Genomic DNA, 18,436 nt, shown 5'->3' with positions numbered 1-18,436 from the left:
GTGACACATCCCCTAAGCCAGAGTTTAATTTGCTTGAGTCATAACCCAAGGAGTTGAACACAGCTGTTGAATGCTCTCTGCAGTGGATTAGTCATGGCTCGCATTGAAATTGTACTGCTGCTGGTTCTTCTCCTAAGGAAAAAAAAAAAAAAAAAGACATCTGGAAAAAATTTTAGAGAGGGAAAAAAAAAAGAAGAGAAAAGAAACCACGACTTCTCTAACTGACAACGTGGCAATTGCTCTGCACTGTAGCCTGAAGTTAAGCCCTCTACTAAGGGCTTAAACAAATGATAGTGCCACAGAGATAATTATAGCACGGATTTCTTTATGGATGTGGTGGCATAGACCTTGGTCTGAGCGAGAGCAAAAAGCAGTGATGCAGTCACATCTGGAAATGGCCCCCAAGCTCATCCAGCAAGCCCAGGGGGCTGGGAGTGAGGGTGCTCATCGTGATCCATGCACATGGTGGGGACAGCCAGGTCCTGCACCTTGGGAAGGACAAATTGCCAGGCATCAGCAGTGGGATGGAGGGGGATCACAAAGAGCCTGGAGCAACTGGCTGGCTCTTTAAACTCAGCAGCTTTAAAGAGCTCCAGAAATAACTGAGTGCTTGCAAAGGAAGTCCTGGAAAGTCCTTTCCACTCTTGTAAGGATTAGTGGGGTCATCAAAAAGGAGAATTTGATGTCAGGCTGCCAGAAGGAAAAGTGGATCTCACACATATTTAGAAAGCTGTCTTATGCCATCTGGGGCACTGGATGGGCAGGGGATTGCCCAAGGGGCCTCCTCAGCCCTGGGAATCCTGGCAGGGCTGCAGCAGGTCCAGCTCAGGCTCCTGGCCATGTGCCAGTGGATGCTCTGGGCACAGCAGATGAACCCCAGGGCTCCCGGTGCTCGCTCCCAGCTCAAGTGACTGCACAAACTGCGATGGAAAGAGCAAACAGGGCAAGACCCTTTGAGGCTTGAGCTCATTTTACAGCAAAGCCAAGAGGTCTGGAGGGGTGAGGTTTGAACTCCAGCTAACCTCAGTTCAAAATCCAAATTTCTTCATCCTGCTTTGAGCCAGGCTGGGCAGATCTGGGCTGGTGCAGTTGAGAAAACCTTGGTGCTTTCCAAGAGGGGAACAATTCTGCTGTAAGAGATGGAGAAAAAGGCAAGTGAGCAGCTCTGTAGGAGTGATACAAGTGTGGATTAATAATCCTGCTGTCCCTTGCTCACAAGTCTATCAGTGTGAGGAGCCTTTCCTTCCCTCTGCTCTGGGAGGGATTCCCTAATGAGTTTTCTCTAGAGGATGTGTCTGCATTAATTTCTGGTGGATGCTGCCGCAAAACAATGAACTCAAAGTGCATATAAATAAACAGGATGCCTTGGAACCACGATGGGAATGTAATTTGCTAAGTCTTCATCCCTGGGTGTATGGCTGAAGGCTGAGCTCCTCACACATGCAGGGCAGTGTGGGGGAAGTCAATGGCTGCAGGGGTGGGAGTCCAGCACTCAGCTCAGGAAAATCTGAGAGTAAATGCAGAGCAGAGAGGAATCTGCTTATCCCAGGAATTTCCCATCTCTCCTGCTCTCTGGGAGTGTGTCAGCTGAAGGGTTTCTGTTTTTTTCCATTTCAGCAGCAGATCAGAGGCAGAAGGGCTGTGTTCTCTGGGCTTGCACTAAGCAGATACAGGGCCACTGAGAGCGCCATCTGCACAGGGCAGGATGAACACAAAATGCCCTTGGAACACGCCTGAGAGTGGCTGTGAGAGTGGCTGTCTTTATCCTACATGGGGCAAGGAATTCTTCCCAGTGGCATGGGACTGTCCCTCAGCTGAGCTGTTGGACTGATGCCTGGTTCAGATGGAGCAGATGGACACTCACAGTCTCTTTCAATGCCTGCACTGGGGTGCTGGTCAGAAGCAGATCGAGAAGGAGAAGTGGATGTCATTGCAGATTCTCAGCTGTAATCCAGAGGCCAGCAGGGCAGGAGATGGAAAAGCAGCTGTGCATGGCTCTGCAGTGAGTCATGGCCTGGGAACAGGCTGCAGAGCTAGACAGCAGAACAGGATTACTGTGGGATGTCTTGTTCTTTCCATGGTGTGTGTGGACTCACAGCTATCCCAGGGCTCTCTGGTGGAAGGCTTTTCCATGCCCCATGGTGAAGGTCTCTCCTCTGCCTCTTTCGAACTCCTCCTGCATTATCATCTCACTCACTTGGAAATGTGTGGGGCTGCAGGCTTGGGAGAAGCCTTTCTGTCCTCCCTGAAACCAAACTGAGGCGAAAGAAGCAGGGGAATAAAACACCCAGAAAGTGTAGTGAATGGAACTCCTCTGGCTGTAGCCTCCCACCCTGTCCCTGTGGCAGAGTCCCCACAGCTCTGCCTGGAGACATCACACTAGGCACCAGCAGACAGGACATGTCCTCAGCTCATTTGAAACTCCCAGAACATCCAGCCTGGCTGAGCTTGGTCCCAGCCCAACACCTACAGTATCCAAAGAACCGGAATGTCTGTCCCAAAAGGGCTCTCCCTTGCTGCAAGGGGCTATTCCCCATCTGTGTTGGGCACAGGGATGTTGTGTGCCTGAATTACAGTCGGGTGTCTCAGCCCAACTCTACTGTTGCTTGAGACCTTGTGCTGTAGTTGTGCCTGTGACTTGCAGAAGGTGAAATAAAACTTCCAGGAGAGAAGTGCTGCTAACTCCAGGTAGTCCCACCTTGCTCCTGGTGTTTACCTACGATGCACTTTTAAGTCCTCTTGAGCCTGACAGATGCGGTTTGGCTGCTTCTGAAGGATATGAATAGAACTGCTTGAGGAAATAAACAGGAATCTATTCTCAAGCCCCTGGGACATGTGGGGAGGGGAGCTCCTGGGCTGCAGTGGCAGCTCTTTTCCATGGAGAAACACAGGCTAAAAGGCAGCTTTGATGGGGATACCCAGGTGAATCTGTGCTAGCCCCAGAATATCAAATGCCATCTGGAAAAGAGTGGCAATAACCATAGGTGAGGAAAAGACCAGGAAGGCAAATTCCGGGGTTCTCAAGGCTCTCTGGGGCCAGTTGCATTTGTTTTTTTGGGTCATGAGTGTGAGGTCCTCTAAGAGAAGCTCGATTCTCAGATGAGTTGGCCACTTACCCCACAACCCTTTTTAATTTAATCAGCCATACCAACTTACATCTAAGGGATGAAAGCCACGTTTTTCCTGGGCCATGTCTATGCTGGGAGCCCATTTACAAAGCTCCCCTTTAGGGACCTGATGCAGTGGTCAGGCTGGTGAGTGCCCGGTGGGGCCAAGCAGTGATGGGGCAGAGCTGCCACGGATTGCAGCTGAGGCAAAGCTGGCAGCAGTGTGTCCTCAGCATAACTCGCTGTCCCCAGGATCCAGCAGCTGAGAACATGGGCTGTAATCGAGGGCTGCCTTCGCTCCAGGCTTGTGCATTGCTGGAGGCAAAGAGGAAAAGCCTGGCTTGGTGAGGGCACACTGGTGACAGGCAGGCTAGAATATGAGTTAAAGCCTGGAAAGTTTAGCAGCTTCCCGTTGAAGCTGAAGTACAGGACTTTAGTGTCCTCCTGTTAACCCTCATTGCTGACAAAACCCTATGAAAATATCCCCTCTCCCTTACAGTACCTCGGTGTGTGCACACTCCGTGCCCCAGCTCTTCCCCATCCCTGCCCTCTGCTCAGCCCTGCGTCCTGCTGTCACACAAGCCAGCAAAGGCTCTGGGCAGAGCCATCCCAAGAGGCCACATCCCCTCCAGCACTGCTGGTGGATGAGCTGCTACAGCATCCCTGGGTGGGAGCTGAGCTGTGCTGGAGCTGTGGCTGCATCCAGGACACGGTGCTTGAGGTTCTCGAGGTGCCTGGGCCACCCCTGGCTGAGGCTGCACTGATCCACCCTGAGAATCCACATTTTTCTGTCTATTGCTCTGACACTTTCTACTCGAGCTGAGCTCACTTCAGAACAAGTCCTGGCTTGAGAGGTACCAGACGACTGAGCAAGGCTGCTGGATGCAGGAGGCTCCATAAACAGGGTGTCCCTTAGAGGAGACAAAATGGGATTGGTTTTGGCAACATGCATTTGGAAGGGTTGGGTACAGAGGGAAAAGCAAGCAGCTGTGTTGGAGCTTGGTTGCCCACTGGGGTTACACCACCATAGCTGGTCACAGGCAGCCTTAGAAGCTGGCAAAGAAGATATTAGGGGAGACAGTAGGAAATATTTTTTGACAAAAGTGTGGGCAGGATATCTTGTGAGCCTGAGCCACTCCTGTCATGCAGGAGCTGTGTGAAGGATTGTAGGGTCAGGTAGGCAGGGCTGGTAGGGGCAGTGCTGGGATTTTAGAATCTGGTGACTGTGATTACAAACATGGCCACTCCAGGCTAACACCAAGTGCAAGCACTGACTTCCACACCATCTCTGCTTGCTGGCTCCTTTCAAATCATCTCCTGTGCACTTTTGAACCTCTCTAAGCTCCCCTGTTCAGTATGGATTTTACTCTGGGGAGTTCAAATTCCTTAAAATCTTCTTACCTTGTGCAATTCAGATTTTTAAGGCCATGTACAGGCCCTTGCAAGGGCCAGTCACTGGAGGAATCATTTGCATCATCTGTGTGAAACTTGATGGAATTTCACTGACCAGGGAGTAAAGGAAACCCAAGAGGACACGACCCCCTTAGCTGGGTGAAAATACAGCGGACATATGTGGGCAGAAAATACCTTGTCCATCACTGCTTCGGTGTGATGAGTTCTGGGGATCTCAATTTAGCCCTGAAGCTTGTTTACTTCCCCTCAAAAAACCGCCATTCCATTTGGCCAGGGTTTGGCAGGAGCAGTGCTGTGGGCAGGAATAGCTGGGCTGTGGGAAGGCTTGGGGCTGATGCCACTCTGTGTCTGTGGGCTTGGGGCAAGGTGGGACGTGGGCAGCCCCAAAATAGCGAGGTCATGTGGGGCCCTGAGCAAACGCTGTGACTTTCCATCCTGTGCCTGGCCCAGAGCAGGGTCCCTCCCTCAGGACCTGCTGCTAAAATTAGCAGTGCTTCCCCAGGCCGTATGCCCTGCATATGTTATCAGCAGCTGTTTAAGGAGATGGAGGGACCAGAATCACGGTTTAAAAAAACCAAGCAGATTCAGAGAAGTCCCCTTTAAGCTTCTATTTTATGGGGAAAACAGAGAGAAAACATTCTTCCTGAAATGTGGGAGAGAACACTGGACTCTTTTCTGTGTGATGCTGCTGTGAAAATACTAATGAACATTAATTATATCAGGCATCTGCAAAGACTAACCAGAAAATTGCAGAGATGAGACACAAACATTGGTGATGTTACCCCCAGTCCCTTAACTTCAGACGTGCCCAAAGGTACCCACTGCATCCTCTCTCCTGTGCCTGCCCACGTCACCCCAGGGATGAAGATTGCCCAGGATTTACTACCAGGATTGATGGAGTGGATTTTTAATGGCATGAATATTCAAAATATTCTGTTGTTCACTTAGGGGGAAAAAGTGGGAACTGGGAAATTAAGGAAACAGCAGCTTTCTCAATTGAGTGGGGTGGTGCAGAGAATTGTCTGGGCCTCTCTGGAGGTACTCAGCTGCAGAACAGGAGGGAGACCACACTGTGTTTTTGGATTATTGATGGCCACCCAGCTGGATCTAGGCACCAAACCTGTTGTGGGGATGTTCATCTGTCCCCTTCACTAAGGCACACAGAGGCTGATTAAGCTGTGGACAGTGAGGGCATCTGGGCAGCTGTTGAGGGAGTTTCCAAGGGCTTCTTTCCTGCTTCTCTCCCCCAGGCAGCTCAGGAGAATCCTAGAACCATACAAGAGTTTGGATTGGAATGGACCTTTAAAAATCATCCACTGCAACCCCCAAGAACAGAGGTCCTCGCTGCCTGAGGTGTGCCTGGCCTGACACTGATGCCATCTCTCTCAAGGCTGGGCCATTCATGCTGTTTTTCCTCCAAAGTATTAGAAACAGCAAGTGCTACCAAGGGAATCTGTGCTGCTTCCAGATGGAAAGTGTGGGTGAAAAGGCTGGATAAGAAGTGACACCTCTTTCTCTGACCTCTTCTCAAATCTGTCTGTGTTCAACCATTTCCAGTGGAATCAGAAAGTTCATCCCTCTCCCTGATTTTCTGGAGGCTCTGAAAGAAATGGAGGAGTGAGACCTCATCTCCTCCTCCCTCTTTTTGCACCTACCAATGGACATCGGGAGTGTGGTCCCAGCCTGACGTGTCTGGGAGGGGGCTCCAGCTGCTGGTCCCCAGCCTGGGAGCAAGGTCCCTGCAAACCAGGGAGGGCACACTGCAGCTGGCACTGTGTGACCCTTTCCCTCCTGCTCCCCCACATGCTGTGAGGCAGAGACCGCTGGGGACAGAGGGACAATGCCTGCATGGGGAGCAACGCCTGGCTTTCAGTTCTACACAGACACACAAACAAGTTTGCAGCTCCGGCAGGAATTGGCTGCTCCTCTGTTGGGGTTACAAATCTGGAAATAACAGCTGGGGGTTTTCAGCATTAGCCAGTTCTAGGGATGAATTTTAAAACCCTCGGGCACTGGGTTGGGCCTATTGTTTTCCATGGCAAAGAGCAGTTCATGCCAGCTCCCTTTGCCTCGAAGTGGCTCTTCAGCATTGATCCAGAGTGCAGCTCCTGCTGTACATTGGATTTCTGGGTGGCCCACAGGGAAGGTTTGTTGGCTTCTTGCAAGGCCTGGGGTGCAGCTGAGCCCGTGCCATTCCACTGGTATGCTGAGACCCTGTTTGGAGGAATTGCGACCAGTTCTCTGCCAGGGAGAATGAAAACAAAGGTATGGCAGGAAGGGGCTGGAAACACTTTGCTGAGATGATTTCTGCACCTCATGTTTCTGGTTTTCCTCTGGACACACCAGGACTTGTATCTTCAGCTATTCCTAGCAGAGGTGACCAGCACTAGTGGCAAAGGATGATGATTCATACCTGGGGATACACATCTGTGTCCTCAGCACATTGACCCTTGGTGAGAAGCTCAGCACAAAGCCTTTAGAGTCAGAGCTGGCCTCCTGCCTTCCTATGCTCTTGCTTTGGCCATACTTTGACATATTTTGACCTCAGGGCAAGGCAAGCTTGGAGGGCTGCTCCTGAAACTGAAGAGCTAAAAATCCCCCAGCAGTTGTAAAGGCAGCTGGGAGGACTCTGGATGTGCCACATCTCTGCTTTTTTGGCCTCTTCCCTGGCAAAGGACAGGCTGAATTAAGAAAGCAAACGGAGAGGAAACTGTGGAGAAATAAGAGCGGCTCTGTGAGTCGAGGACACTCTGGACTCAGTCCCATCCCAGTTGCCCTGGAAATTGGATCACTCCCACCGAGCTGCCTGCTTTGCTGGCTGCTCCTGGGAGGGCACAAGCATGGAACACTGGACAGATGCAGGGGAAGGAAAGACCACAGGGAAATAGAGATGCAAATGCTGGTGTCAGAGTTTTCTCCACCAAAGGGAGACCCTTTGAGGGGGATATAAAATATCCCCACAATATATCCCATGCCTGTGGGGATAACAAAATAATAATACAACAATAACCAGCTCCCACCAGCTGACAAAGGCAAGGGAAAAGCCAAAGGACCTTATTTGTAGAGGCCCAAGCCTGGTGTGTGGCTTGTTCATAGAACCTGGGACAGCCCCAGGGACCCCAGGGCTGTTCCCTGCTTGTCCACAGAACCCAGGACAGCCCCAGGCACTCCGTCCTGAGCTCTGGAGACAGCCTCGTGTCCCAGGCAGACTGGTGATGCAATCGGTGGGATCACCCTGACAATAGCTGTGTGGGCTGGGGTTTTTTGAAGCTGTGCACAACAGATTAAGCTCGAGGCCCCTGTTGTCATTGTTGGGCATTGTGCACCCTGCTGACATTGGCTTCTGCGGGCCAAGCTCTGCCCACAGCCCAGCAGGAGCTTCAGAGGGGGGGAAATTGCTCCATCTCAAATGGAGCAGGAGGGTACGTGCACACAGTGGATTCCTGCTCCATCCAGGCATCTCTTTTCATTTACAAGGGGGTGAGCTGTGTTTGTTGTTTTAGCATTTTCTCCCCCATCTGTTGAAAAGAGGTGAGCAGCTCGCATATGGTCTGAGAGGGATGGTCCTGCCCTGGGAATTTCAAGCCAGCTGGAAATTGTGGAAAAGTCTGAAATGCTACAAGATCTCTCTTCTGGCTGTGTCTTGCCCCAGTGACAGTAACCCTCTAGTCTGGACTGGCTAAGAGGAAACGTGAACCCAGCTCTGCAGCACCCAGCAGGGCTTTGGGAGGTGCTCAGGAACAGACCTGATGAGCAGAAGGACAATAGCAGGAAGGGCCAGGCTGAAGGCTCCCATCTATGCAGACCAGTTTCCCTCATTCCTTCAGGGGACCTGGAACAGGCCCTTGTAGCAGGAGTCAGAGGGCAGATCTGCTCCCCCCAGAGCAGCCAGGGTCCTTGCTTCGTGTCCTGTGTATCCCACAGCACCTCTGAGGGAGCTGCTCACTTATCAGAGCTGGCTCCCACCCACTCCCTGCTGCTGCCCCAATGTGCCACTGCCTGCAGCAGCTGTGGGGCTGTGAACCTCGGCTCTCCAGAGCCCAATAAATTAAACCTTAGTCCAAAAGGGGCTTGGGCTGTCTTTTGCAAACAGAGGCTGCACAAAAGCTGCCTTTCTCCCTCTCGTTTGACTTTGTTTTCTCTCCCTCCCCATCTGCTTTTAGCCAAATGGTTGAATAGCTTCAGTATATACTGTGGGAGCCTAAAGCCAAAGCCTGGAGCATGGGGAAGGATGCAGAACAGCAGTGCCCTGTGGCCGCTGCCTTCCGGAGGGGCTGGGAACTGTTTGCTACCCTTGCTCTGTAACCCAGCCTCGATCACCTTACTGAACACTTGGAGAAAGCAGCTCCAAAAGAAAATATTTGTGCTCTGGCAAGCACACGTGTGCACATTTCCTGCTCTTGAAGTCCTTAATTAAGCCTGGTTTTTGTTTGTTTGATTTGTTGGGTGTTTTTTTTTTTCTATTTATGCTGCCACAGTCTTGGAGGGGGAGTCTGTCAGAACCCTGTGTGTTTTCCTGTTTTGGAGGGGGAGTCTGTCAGGTCCCTCCGTGTTTTGCTGCTTTGGAAGCTGCAATGTGGAAAGCTGCCTGTGATAATCACTCAGGGAATCTGCATGTATCAACAGGGGAGTTGGGAACCAGCCAGGCCTTTGATATTGCTCTGTATGTCAGTGCTGCATTGGGACAGTGCTGCAAATCACAGAGGGGCCTCGGCCCAGCTGTGGCCTCATGAGGAGCTAGATTGGGTCTTTGCAGACCTTATTGAAAAGATTCAAGACCAGCACATGTAGTTCAGAGAGACTACTAAATTTTTTCCAGCCAGTTTGGAGTCCTTCTGAGGGACCATGTCATTTACAGAGATGTTTGACCACTTCGGGTGATGCTTTTGACTTTGAGCACCCAGCCCAGGGCAACTCCAGAGCCAGATGCACAGTTTTAGCTCAAAGAGCAGCTGTTCAGGGCAATGTTGCTGATGTTGACCCTAAAGTGTGGGGGTATGAGCCTCCCCATCAGTCATGGTGCTCATCACCTCCCAGCTCTGCCACTGCCATGCCTGGGCTGGGAACAGGCAGGCAAGCCAAGGTGGAAGCCGGGGCTGGGTTGTTTCTTACAGCAAACATTTAAAAGCACAGTAAGACTAGAAAATCCCCATCTTTCAGTAATGAATCCTCCGTGTAACCATGTAACACGCATCTTAACACCCAGACACACCACGCCTGTGAAATTCTTGAGATTGTTGCAAACTGAACCCTTCTTTCCCACCCTGAAATTTCACAGCAATTTACTTCTCCAAGCCACCAGGAATCACCATTTGCAGGCACTCAGGGGGACCTCCTGTCCCTGCTTTCTGCAGTTCCGATGCTATTTTGGAAATTCTCTCATTTACTGGGTGGTTCGACTGAGTACAACTGCTCCTTTGGCTAAAATCATCCCCTGCCTGTCATCAGGTAATTAGAAATCACCCAAAAGCCAGTGGTGCTTAAGGCGGCCCTGGGATAACCACGACTTTTCTTTTGTGGACAAAGGACTGGCCTTTGGAGGCTGTAGACTTTTCCACCGAAATTAAGATTTTTGTTTAAAAAGCGGGGGAAGGTAACATTGAGTGAAAAATGACACCCAGAGGCACAGCAGCAATGCTGCAAACACACAGAGATGGGTGAGAAAAGCAAATGCTGTCTGCTGGAAACAATGTGGAGGGGGGTCGGGGGGAAAGATCATTTTGAGGCAGGAAAACAAAGGAACTTTTAAAGCTTGTCCCTCAGGATTTGCCCAGTTCTTACTGGTGCTGCAGCTAGAGGCAGTTTGTGGATTCTCACAGTTCAGCTGGAGATGGGCTGAGACCCTTCAGAAAAACACAGAAGTGAAGAAATTAAACAAAAGAAAAAAGAAACGAGCCGTGAAGTCTCCCTGCAGCTGGGATGACATATTCATGGATGGCAATGCACCATGGACCTGGCCAGCTGCTGCTCATCCTGCTGACACATCACTCTTCCAGCAGGTCACTGGGATGTCCTGCACAGCCTGGGTGTCTGTGGTATAGGAAAGCTCCCTTTCCAAGTGCCACCCTTTCCTGTTTGCATTGCAAACTGAGCATTTCCTTGTCTGAAAACAGCCTCACAGCCTGTCTGGAATATTGTTTCCTGTGGAAAATATTGTGGCCACGTTATCCGTGTGGGCTTGTCAGGGTCCCTCTCCATGAGATGCAGTGAATTCAGGCTAACACGATAAATGAAGATGTTGCAGTTTGGGCAGTGGTGGAACAAAGAAACTCTGCTTAGGTAGTGGTTCTCTTATTCTTTTAGTCTATGAAGTTGTTTTTTCTCCCAAAGCTTTTCCATAAACCTTTCAGGCAGTCACTCTGCAGGCCTGCAGCTCTGTTCAGACTCAACTATCCTGCCCCAACTTCCCTATCCCATCTGTATTCAGCCCAAATGCAGCCCACACTCCAAAGTGAGGACTGTCACAGGGTGTCATTACTCAACAGGCCAGAGTCTTAAAGCAGTGTCTGGCCTCTCTGCCTGCACTGAACAACAGTGGGGAGAGCTGAGAGACTGCAGCCTTGCAGATGGGTGCTGGAGCTTCAGGTATCTGCATAAAGCTCCTGGCTGGCTGTGGGTAGAAACCTTTCTAGATATTTACCCAAAGCAGAGCAAGGAAAAGGGAGCAGAGCAGCCAGGGGAGCGTGGACAGCATAAGCTGCACTCCAGATACCAAGGACAAGCAGCCTGGTTTCAGCAAGACAGAGTGGGAGTTGTCCTGTGTGGGCACCACACTGCCACCAGCCTGGCAGACAGCAAGTGCCACAAGGACTGCTGGCTCCAAGGCCACTGTGCCATCCAGCTCCTCACCAGGCTGCCAGCACACGTCCTCCTCCAGCCACTGCCACCAGAGCTGAGCCACTGGCTGGGCACTGGCCAAGCCTGGAAGGAAGATGAAAGCAATAAATAATAACTGAGATTGGCAAACACCAGCTCAGGTGTCTAGGGAAAGAGATTCACTCGCTCCCCAGGACCCTGGAGGAGTCACACCGAGCATCTGAATGCATGGACAAGAAGCAGAAATAGGTTGTGGTTCTGGGTCTTGGCTCTGGAAATTTCCTGCCAAACTGGGGAGACTTTAAGGCAAGAAAATAAAGCAATGATGTTACACTTGTAACCTTTAGCTTCCCTTAATTTAAACAGTAATAAAAGGTGTCTGCAACACATTCCTTGAAGTGCCTCTCCAGCCCCCTGCAAGTGCATCTACAGTAATTAATCATGCTTGGATCAAAGGTAAAGAAGGACTTTGAAGCAGTAAAGTACTCTAAGAATGAATAAATTGCGATTATGTCAAAACTAATCTGAATTAGTTCCAAAAAAATCTCTAAAATATATAGTAACATTTTACTCCAAACTTTAGTTGCTTTTTCTTTCTGTAGAACAAGCTCTGTGTGAGTGGTAGGTGTAGGAGACATCCCCCATGTTAAACAAGAGACAGCAGACTGGGACACACACATGCAATCTCTCTACTGGGCTGAAAAATTAAATGAAAGCAACAGTACAGTCCAGAAGACTAATCACTGGGCCAGGAAATAAGAGACCTTGGATATGCCCACACCCTTCTCCTTCCTCCATCCCTTCTGTATTTCTCATCAGCTCAGGCATTCTCTTTTGCACACTTGTGCCTGAAGGCCACATCGAGCTCAAAAGGACACTTGGTTATTCTGGACTTACAGGGGCTGCAGAAGTCCCTTCTTCCCAGCACTTGTATTCCAAATGGAGAGTTCGTTTGTTCTTTGATGGAAAAACAACTTCCAAGATGCAGATTCCCTGAACCTAAGTGACGTTCAAGCACAGTTCTCCTGAGATGTGTCCCTCAGGCAGAGGTTGCAGTCAGCTTCTAGGGACAGTTGAAATTTCCTGGGAGACCTGTCTTGCATGGAAAGGGGAGTTTTCCATCCCTAAAAGCCTCCTCTTTCACAGAAAACCACTCAAAGCAGTACAAAGACACACAGGACACACAGACATGCACTGAAAGTTAAAAGCAATGCCTTGATTTACTGTGGGACTGAAAACACAACACAACCTCTTCCTCCAAACCCCTCCACTTCTAGAACCCAAGGCCCAGCTGTCTCCTCCTGCCAGCCCTCTGCTTTCCAACATCTGGCAAAGGTCAAATGACACAGCAAGTTGGGAGACATGCAGACAGTTAAGCCATCTTTTTGCTGAAGTTATGTGTGAGTTCCTGCAAAATAAATACATAAGTGAATAAATGAAGGGAAAAGAACAGCAAGGCTCAGAGGAGATAACGTTATACAGAGATGCCCTCTGCCGGCCAAGCAGGAAGAGGGCCAAAGGAAATGTATCCATCAGAGCCAAGGGTTTGCAACTTCCCTCCCTCCTCTTACAGATGGGCCCCTAAAAATATTCCCTATGTGGTGTGCAAAATCTAAATTCAGAGGATTTCTAGCCTGACTGCTGAAGTGATCTTGCAAGGGCAGCCCAGCCCCCCACTCTCCTCTGTTCTTGGTCTTAAGATACTTGGATAAGTCAAAGAGCTTCAGTTAAAATGCAACAGGAAAACAAAGGCATCCAGAGAAATGTTCTGCCACGCTGGCCAGCTGAACTGACTCACCGGCTGCCTTGATGTCATATAAGGAAAGAAATGGGAAAATTGGGCCAGGAAAAGAGACACATTCCCATTATTTGAGACTGACTTTGCTGTAATTGTTAAATTCTGCAGGCACCTGACACATAGTCCACTCCACAGGTTCCTGCAATTTTAACAGCCCTTGCAGTCAACACTCAGAAACTGAAATACACTGAAAACTATTCAATTCAAAGCATGCCTCCCTCTGTTGAAGTGGGGTTGTTATTTGATTACAGCTGTGATTTTAAACCGTTTCTAAGAAGCACTGATGAGAGCTTGCTCAAATGATACAAACTGCAGATTTTAAATCTATTATCAGCCTATTAAACAATGCAGATCTATTGCACACACATCACTATCAGCTCAGCTCTTTCTTGTATCAGTTTAATTCCTACTAGTTTAAATCCCTGATTTAATTTACTGACTGGGAATTAAATCAGCATGAACTGGTTTCAGTGCATCTGTGCTGGGTATTTGTGATGATCCAAGTACACCATTAAAAAAAAGGTCACCGGATCAGAAAGCTCTACTCACAGAAATAAGTTCTTAGGAGATGCCATGTAGTAATTTTGCACACTAAAGAACAATACATGCAGTGAGTGGGCAGCCTTCTCCCACTTTGTTCTTTTCCACTGAAATTGAACCTTGTCTGCCAATATATTTTACAGTCAGCAGAGTTTTGTACATGTCTTCATAATGCTGGAATTCTGGGAAAATTGACAGGCTGCAACAATCAGGCTATCACTGGGGTAGACAGCTGGGGAGGGAATGTGTGCACTGGGAGTTATTCTGGAACCAAACATTTTACATCCAGAAGAGTGCCAGGGAGCTGCTGTTTCACTGTCCTTGAGTTTAGTGGAGGATTAACAGCCTTATCAAGAGAATCAGCTGTTGAAAGTCCTTGTGCTAAGAGCTAACCCACAGCATCACACATCCAAATTTGTCTTCCATCACCCTTCCTGCTATTGCTGGGGCCCACCACTCTCTCTGGCTAGCTGTTAAGTGTGTTTGAGTTTTGTTTTCATGCACAATATGCTCTGGCAAACTCTAGGTTCACCTGGGAATGGCAAGAGGCTGTGTTCTACCTCTCCACTAGAGCCAAGGCTGGGATCACACAGGCTGTGCAGAACAGCTAAGGGGTCCCTGTGTGTGCTCCATCTCCTTCTCTGATATGAGGGGTTTGCTGAAGCTGGACCTGCAGTCTTTTTAAATCTGTGCTTTCCAGGAAGATGCCTGTTTTACTGGGAGAGCTGGAAAAACCTCAGATATCTCTCTTCCACACTGGATACAGCTGGTATATACCTAACTCTTCACACCAGGCAAGGCTACTGGGCAGACTTCTCCCCGAGGTAGGAAGCATTCTTTCCAGTCTTCTTGAGGGTTTCCAACAGGGTGTCAACATTGTGCTCTGAGTCAATATACACCTTCTTGTTGGGCAGGTCAATATCAAAGCTGACACCTATGAGGAAAAAAATTTTGCATAGTTAAAAGCATCCAAATGGTGTAAGCACAGGGAAAGCTCACCTTCACACATCTGTGCTCCCCAGGGCATCAGTCAAACATTTATCTCCTGCCAGCACACTCTGATACCACCACCAGCCAGCAAAACCAACCTGGTGTCCTGCCAGCAGTGGTATGAAGGAAGTCAAATCTGCTCTAGCTCCACATCAGGCACTACAGTCTCTCAACTGCTTTAATCTGCTCACCCCACCTTGGATCAACACAATCACTCATGTAGGAACCAGGGTAAGCTGAGTTCAAACCAACCACTAACATTTCTATCCAGCTCAGTCTGTGCTCTGGTTTAGTGTGGACAGGGCTAGGAAAGGCTCAGGACAAGATGCCTAAATTGGTAGTACCATCTAACAGCTGCAAATAAAAGGAAGTACAAGTCATTTTACCATGTGGATTTCCCAGTGCCTAAGAAAAGTGAGCCACTCTCATCCCAGTGAGAGGAACTGGACATGCAGTCTCTATCCAGTTATGTATTTTCACAAAACGTGTAGGTATGTATCAGCTTTGAGAACTCTGCCACATCATCACATGAATCTGACACTGGCCAGTCTGTTGAAGAGTGATGGAAATGCTGACAACCATACACAGTGAAAATGTAATTGTCACAGCCTGGTAATGGGGTCTGGAAGAAGTTGCAAGGCCTTTGCCTTGGTGGCTGGAAGCTGTTCTCCCTCACAACTGATGAGTGCAGGCCAGATCCTTCTCTCTTGGAAATGCCAGCAAACAGGAGACATGGGTTATAATTTTCCAGGTGTTATTAAAAATAGGCTATACAGACAACCACCAAACACTCTGCTCAGCAGCTCTTCACTGTGACTGCCGATGACAAATCTTAGGCAGCACCACAGACACCCCAGGCCTCCTTGGAAACAAGGCCAGGCAGGACATTCACCTCCCTTCCCTCTGGCAGCCTGAGTAGGGGTCTACCAGTGTCCTTCCCAGAGGGTTCAGGGTGGGGCCCTGGTGACTCAGAGCCACCTGCAGCCGTGGCAGCTCCTCCCTCCCTTTACACTCCTCTGCAAACAAACCAGCGACTTGTTACCAGCTAAGGAGCAGGCTCAGAGCAGAGCAAGGAGAAGTTTCCAGCTTTCAACTTTTACCCACAGTGTTATCCTTCAGGATGGAGGTCCCCAGGGCACTGGCCCGGAGCTGGCTGTCCCACACCCAGCACTGACTCACCTCCCAGCCTGTGCAGGACACGGGTGACCGCATTGGAGCAGCCTTCACAGGTCATGTCCACGAAGAACTCGTGTTTCTGGAAAGAAAAGAGGCAGTCGAGGGGTAAGGGAGAGCACAGCTGGAAATACACCATGAGCACTCCATCACTTGCCTTTTTCCTTGGGGAGGTGAGTTCAAAGCTTCCCAAGCCAAAAGGACCATACACATCCCACTAAGGGATCCTCAGCAAAACAGAGACCTCTTGGTACTCCTCCCTATGGTCCCCCACAGCATAATCCTGAGAGGCCTTTGGAGATGGTGTGGCTGCCTCCAGAGTCAGCACAAATCACCATCCCCATGGCCTCTGCTGTACTTATTCAGCTTGTCCAGGGGAGCCAAGGAGAAGCAAATCTCCTGCCTCCAGCTACTCGCTGTCCTAACTTAAGTCTGAGAGGTTTTCAGTGCTTCCCCATCCTATTCCTTGTGTGTCTACAAGGCTTCTGGTCCCCAACATAATAAAAATACAAGCAAAATAGAAATTTAATGAGCATTAGTGCTGTTTTTTCACCCCTCCAGTCCACTGGGGCCCCAGTGATATCTTCACTACTTGTGAGCAACACTGGGTCAACAAAATGCTGTTTGCCTGTAACTAAGCACTGCCTTCAATCTTTGGCATCAGATGGGTCCTAATTTCCTGGTCTTGTACGTGCTTTTTACTTTCCTCAAAAAAGAAAAGTAAGGCTATTGTTCATTTGTTACCTGCAATCCATATTTCCTTCTATTCAGAACCACCCTGTGCCCCTGCCACTGCAAAGCTAAAACCCTCTTGGGATCATTGACCCAGGAAGGAGCTTGGGATGGAGGTTCCCATTAGGGCTTTTTCAGTATAATTGCTATTTTCTTCGTTTTTATTTCCCAAAGGCCCTGGGTGCTTTGGGGAGATGTGCAGGCAGGGGGGAAGGAGGGTTCCATTAATGCTGCCCTTCTGTGTCCAAGCCCTGGGAGCTGGGGGGGGCGGGTGGGGCTGGGTTTTGGGGGAGTTTGGGACCGGGGGTAGTCTCGGAGTTTGAGGGAGCTGCAGGATCTGGGGGAACCTTGGGGGGCTGGGGGAGCCTTGGGGTTTGGGGGAGTTTGGGACTGGGAAACTGGGGGAGCATCGAGGACTGGGGGATCCCTGGGGGCTGAGGGAGCCTTGGGGTTTGGGGAAGCTGCAGGATCTGAGGGAACCTTGGGGGGCTGGGGAAGTCTTGGGGTTTGGGGGAGTTTGGGATTGGGGGAACCTCGGAGTTTGAGGGAGCTGCAGGATCTAAGGGAACCTTGTGGGGCTGGGGAAGCTTTGGAGGGCTGGGGGAGCCCTGGGGAACTGGGAGATCCCTGGGGGAGCCTCGAGGACTGGGAGAGTCGGGAGGCTTGAGGGAACCCCAGGCTGGAGGAGCCTCAGGGGGCTGGGGGAGCCTGAGGGGCTGAAAGAGCCCCGGAGGCTCGGGGAGCACCGAGGGTCGGGGGAGCCCCGCGGCCGCTCCCGGCAGCGGGCAGTGCCCTCCCTGCCCCGCCACGTCCCCCAGAGAGGCCTGGACCCCCGCGGCCCCCGCACCCACCGGCATGGCGGAACCGCGCTCCCGGATCCCGGATCCCCGCTGGCGGCTGCGGGCGCGGCGCGGAGGAAGGGGCGGGCCGTGCCCGGCCCCGTGGCGCGGCCGCGGCCTCGGGAGGCGGGGATGGCACGGAGGGTGAAGGGAAAAGCGCTGGGGAGCCTTGGGATGGTGGCTGGGCCGTGTGGTGCTCTGCTCGCTTCCAGGCTAAGGATCAGCACGGAGAAATGGCTGAGGGAGGGAGGTGGGGAGAGCCATGAAGATGGGGCCGGGCTGATAAAGAAAGCTCGTTCCTCTCTATCGTTTGAGGTTTTGAGATTTATTGGCTTGGGAGAGCTCCGGTGGACTGAATATTGAGGGCGGGAGGATTGGGGGGAGTCTCTAGTGCAGAACAGGCTGAGAAGAAGGATGCTGGTCTCTGAAGATGTGTCTGCTTTGGTGTTTTTTTTGTTTTTTTTTTTTCCCTTCCCTGGCTGTATGGCCCTTTGAAGGAAAAATGAGCCCTTTTCTGAAAAAACTTGAGGAGGTGGAGGAGGCTGTGGTGGGGGCCGGGAGCAGCTCGGGTGCTTTCACGGGGAAGCTGGAGAGGGGACAGAGCATCACATCAGGGCTGACAAAGAGCTGGTTCTTCTGGAGCTCAGGTGTGTGTGACACTCCTGACCACGTGCTGGGTGTAAGCGTCTTCCCGTTGAGAAGCCCAGCCTGTAGCAGGGAATGTAACCAGCGTGTTTCTTGTTTTCTGCCACACCAGCTGGGGGTCAGGGCATTTCTTTGGAGGTGCACAGCACATGCTGCTGCTGTTACCGGTGGTTTTATAAAGGAGGAATACCCTGCCCCACTATTGCAAAGAGATGCCCTGGATCCCCTGGCAGAGCTTATTTGGGATGGGCTGTTGTGCTGGGTCACTGGGCTCACGTTAAACTTTGTAAAAGTCTGCAGTGCTGATTTATGAACTGGCAGATTGCAGCGTGGCTTAGGCTAAAAATAGCCAGGAGGTATTGGGGGAAGATATTAATGCTGAG

At 50.5% G+C, this 18,436-nt stretch overlaps 1 protein-coding gene and 1 long non-coding RNA gene across 3 annotated transcripts; both read right to left on the bottom strand.

Moving 5' to 3' along the window:
* Nucleotides 1–1,978, bottom strand: LOC148221965 (uncharacterized). Its single transcript, XR_015806969.1, has 3 exons — nt 1,865–1,978; nt 1,023–1,127; nt 1–132 (listed from the first exon to the last, which is right to left on the bottom strand). It is a non-coding gene; the product is annotated as an uncharacterized LOC148221965 (long non-coding RNA).
* Nucleotides 1,979–12,526: 10,548 nt separating this feature from the next.
* Nucleotides 12,527–17,507, bottom strand: ATOX1 (antioxidant 1 copper chaperone). Of its 2 annotated transcripts, none has more exons than XM_014886989.2 (4): nt 17,421–17,507; nt 15,844–15,919; nt 14,452–14,608; nt 12,527–12,744 (listed from the first exon to the last, which is right to left on the bottom strand). In XM_014886989.2, exons 1-3 carry the CDS (start codon nt 17,424–17,426, stop codon nt 14,475–14,477), a joined length of 216 nt encoding a protein of 71 aa, XP_014742475.1. In that variant the 5' UTR covers nt 17,427–17,507; the 3' UTR covers nt 12,527–12,744; nt 14,452–14,474. The 2 variants fall into 2 exon arrangements, with proteins under 2 accessions (XP_014742475.1, XP_014742476.1); XM_014886990.2 differs by having other exon boundaries at nt 14,457–14,608; nt 17,421–17,492.
* Nucleotides 17,508–18,436: the final 929 nt, after the last annotated feature.

This window comes from Sturnus vulgaris, chromosome 15 (assembly GCF_052056855.1).
Source record: "Sturnus vulgaris isolate bStuVul1 chromosome 15, bStuVul1.hap1, whole genome shotgun sequence".
NCBI lineage: Eukaryota > Metazoa > Chordata > Aves > Passeriformes > Sturnidae > Sturnus > Sturnus vulgaris.
The sequence above is the reverse complement of the archived record's forward strand: the minus strand, read 5'-3'. Positions and strand labels throughout refer to the sequence as shown.

Bases quoted from the DNA above. Each gene is read 5' to 3' on its own strand.
- ATOX1 (XM_014886989.2), bottom strand. The intron at 14,609-15,843 runs GTGAGTCAGTGC...TTTTCCTCATAG, and splicing joins TGTCCTGCACAGGCTGGGAG to GTGTCAGCTTTGATATTGAC.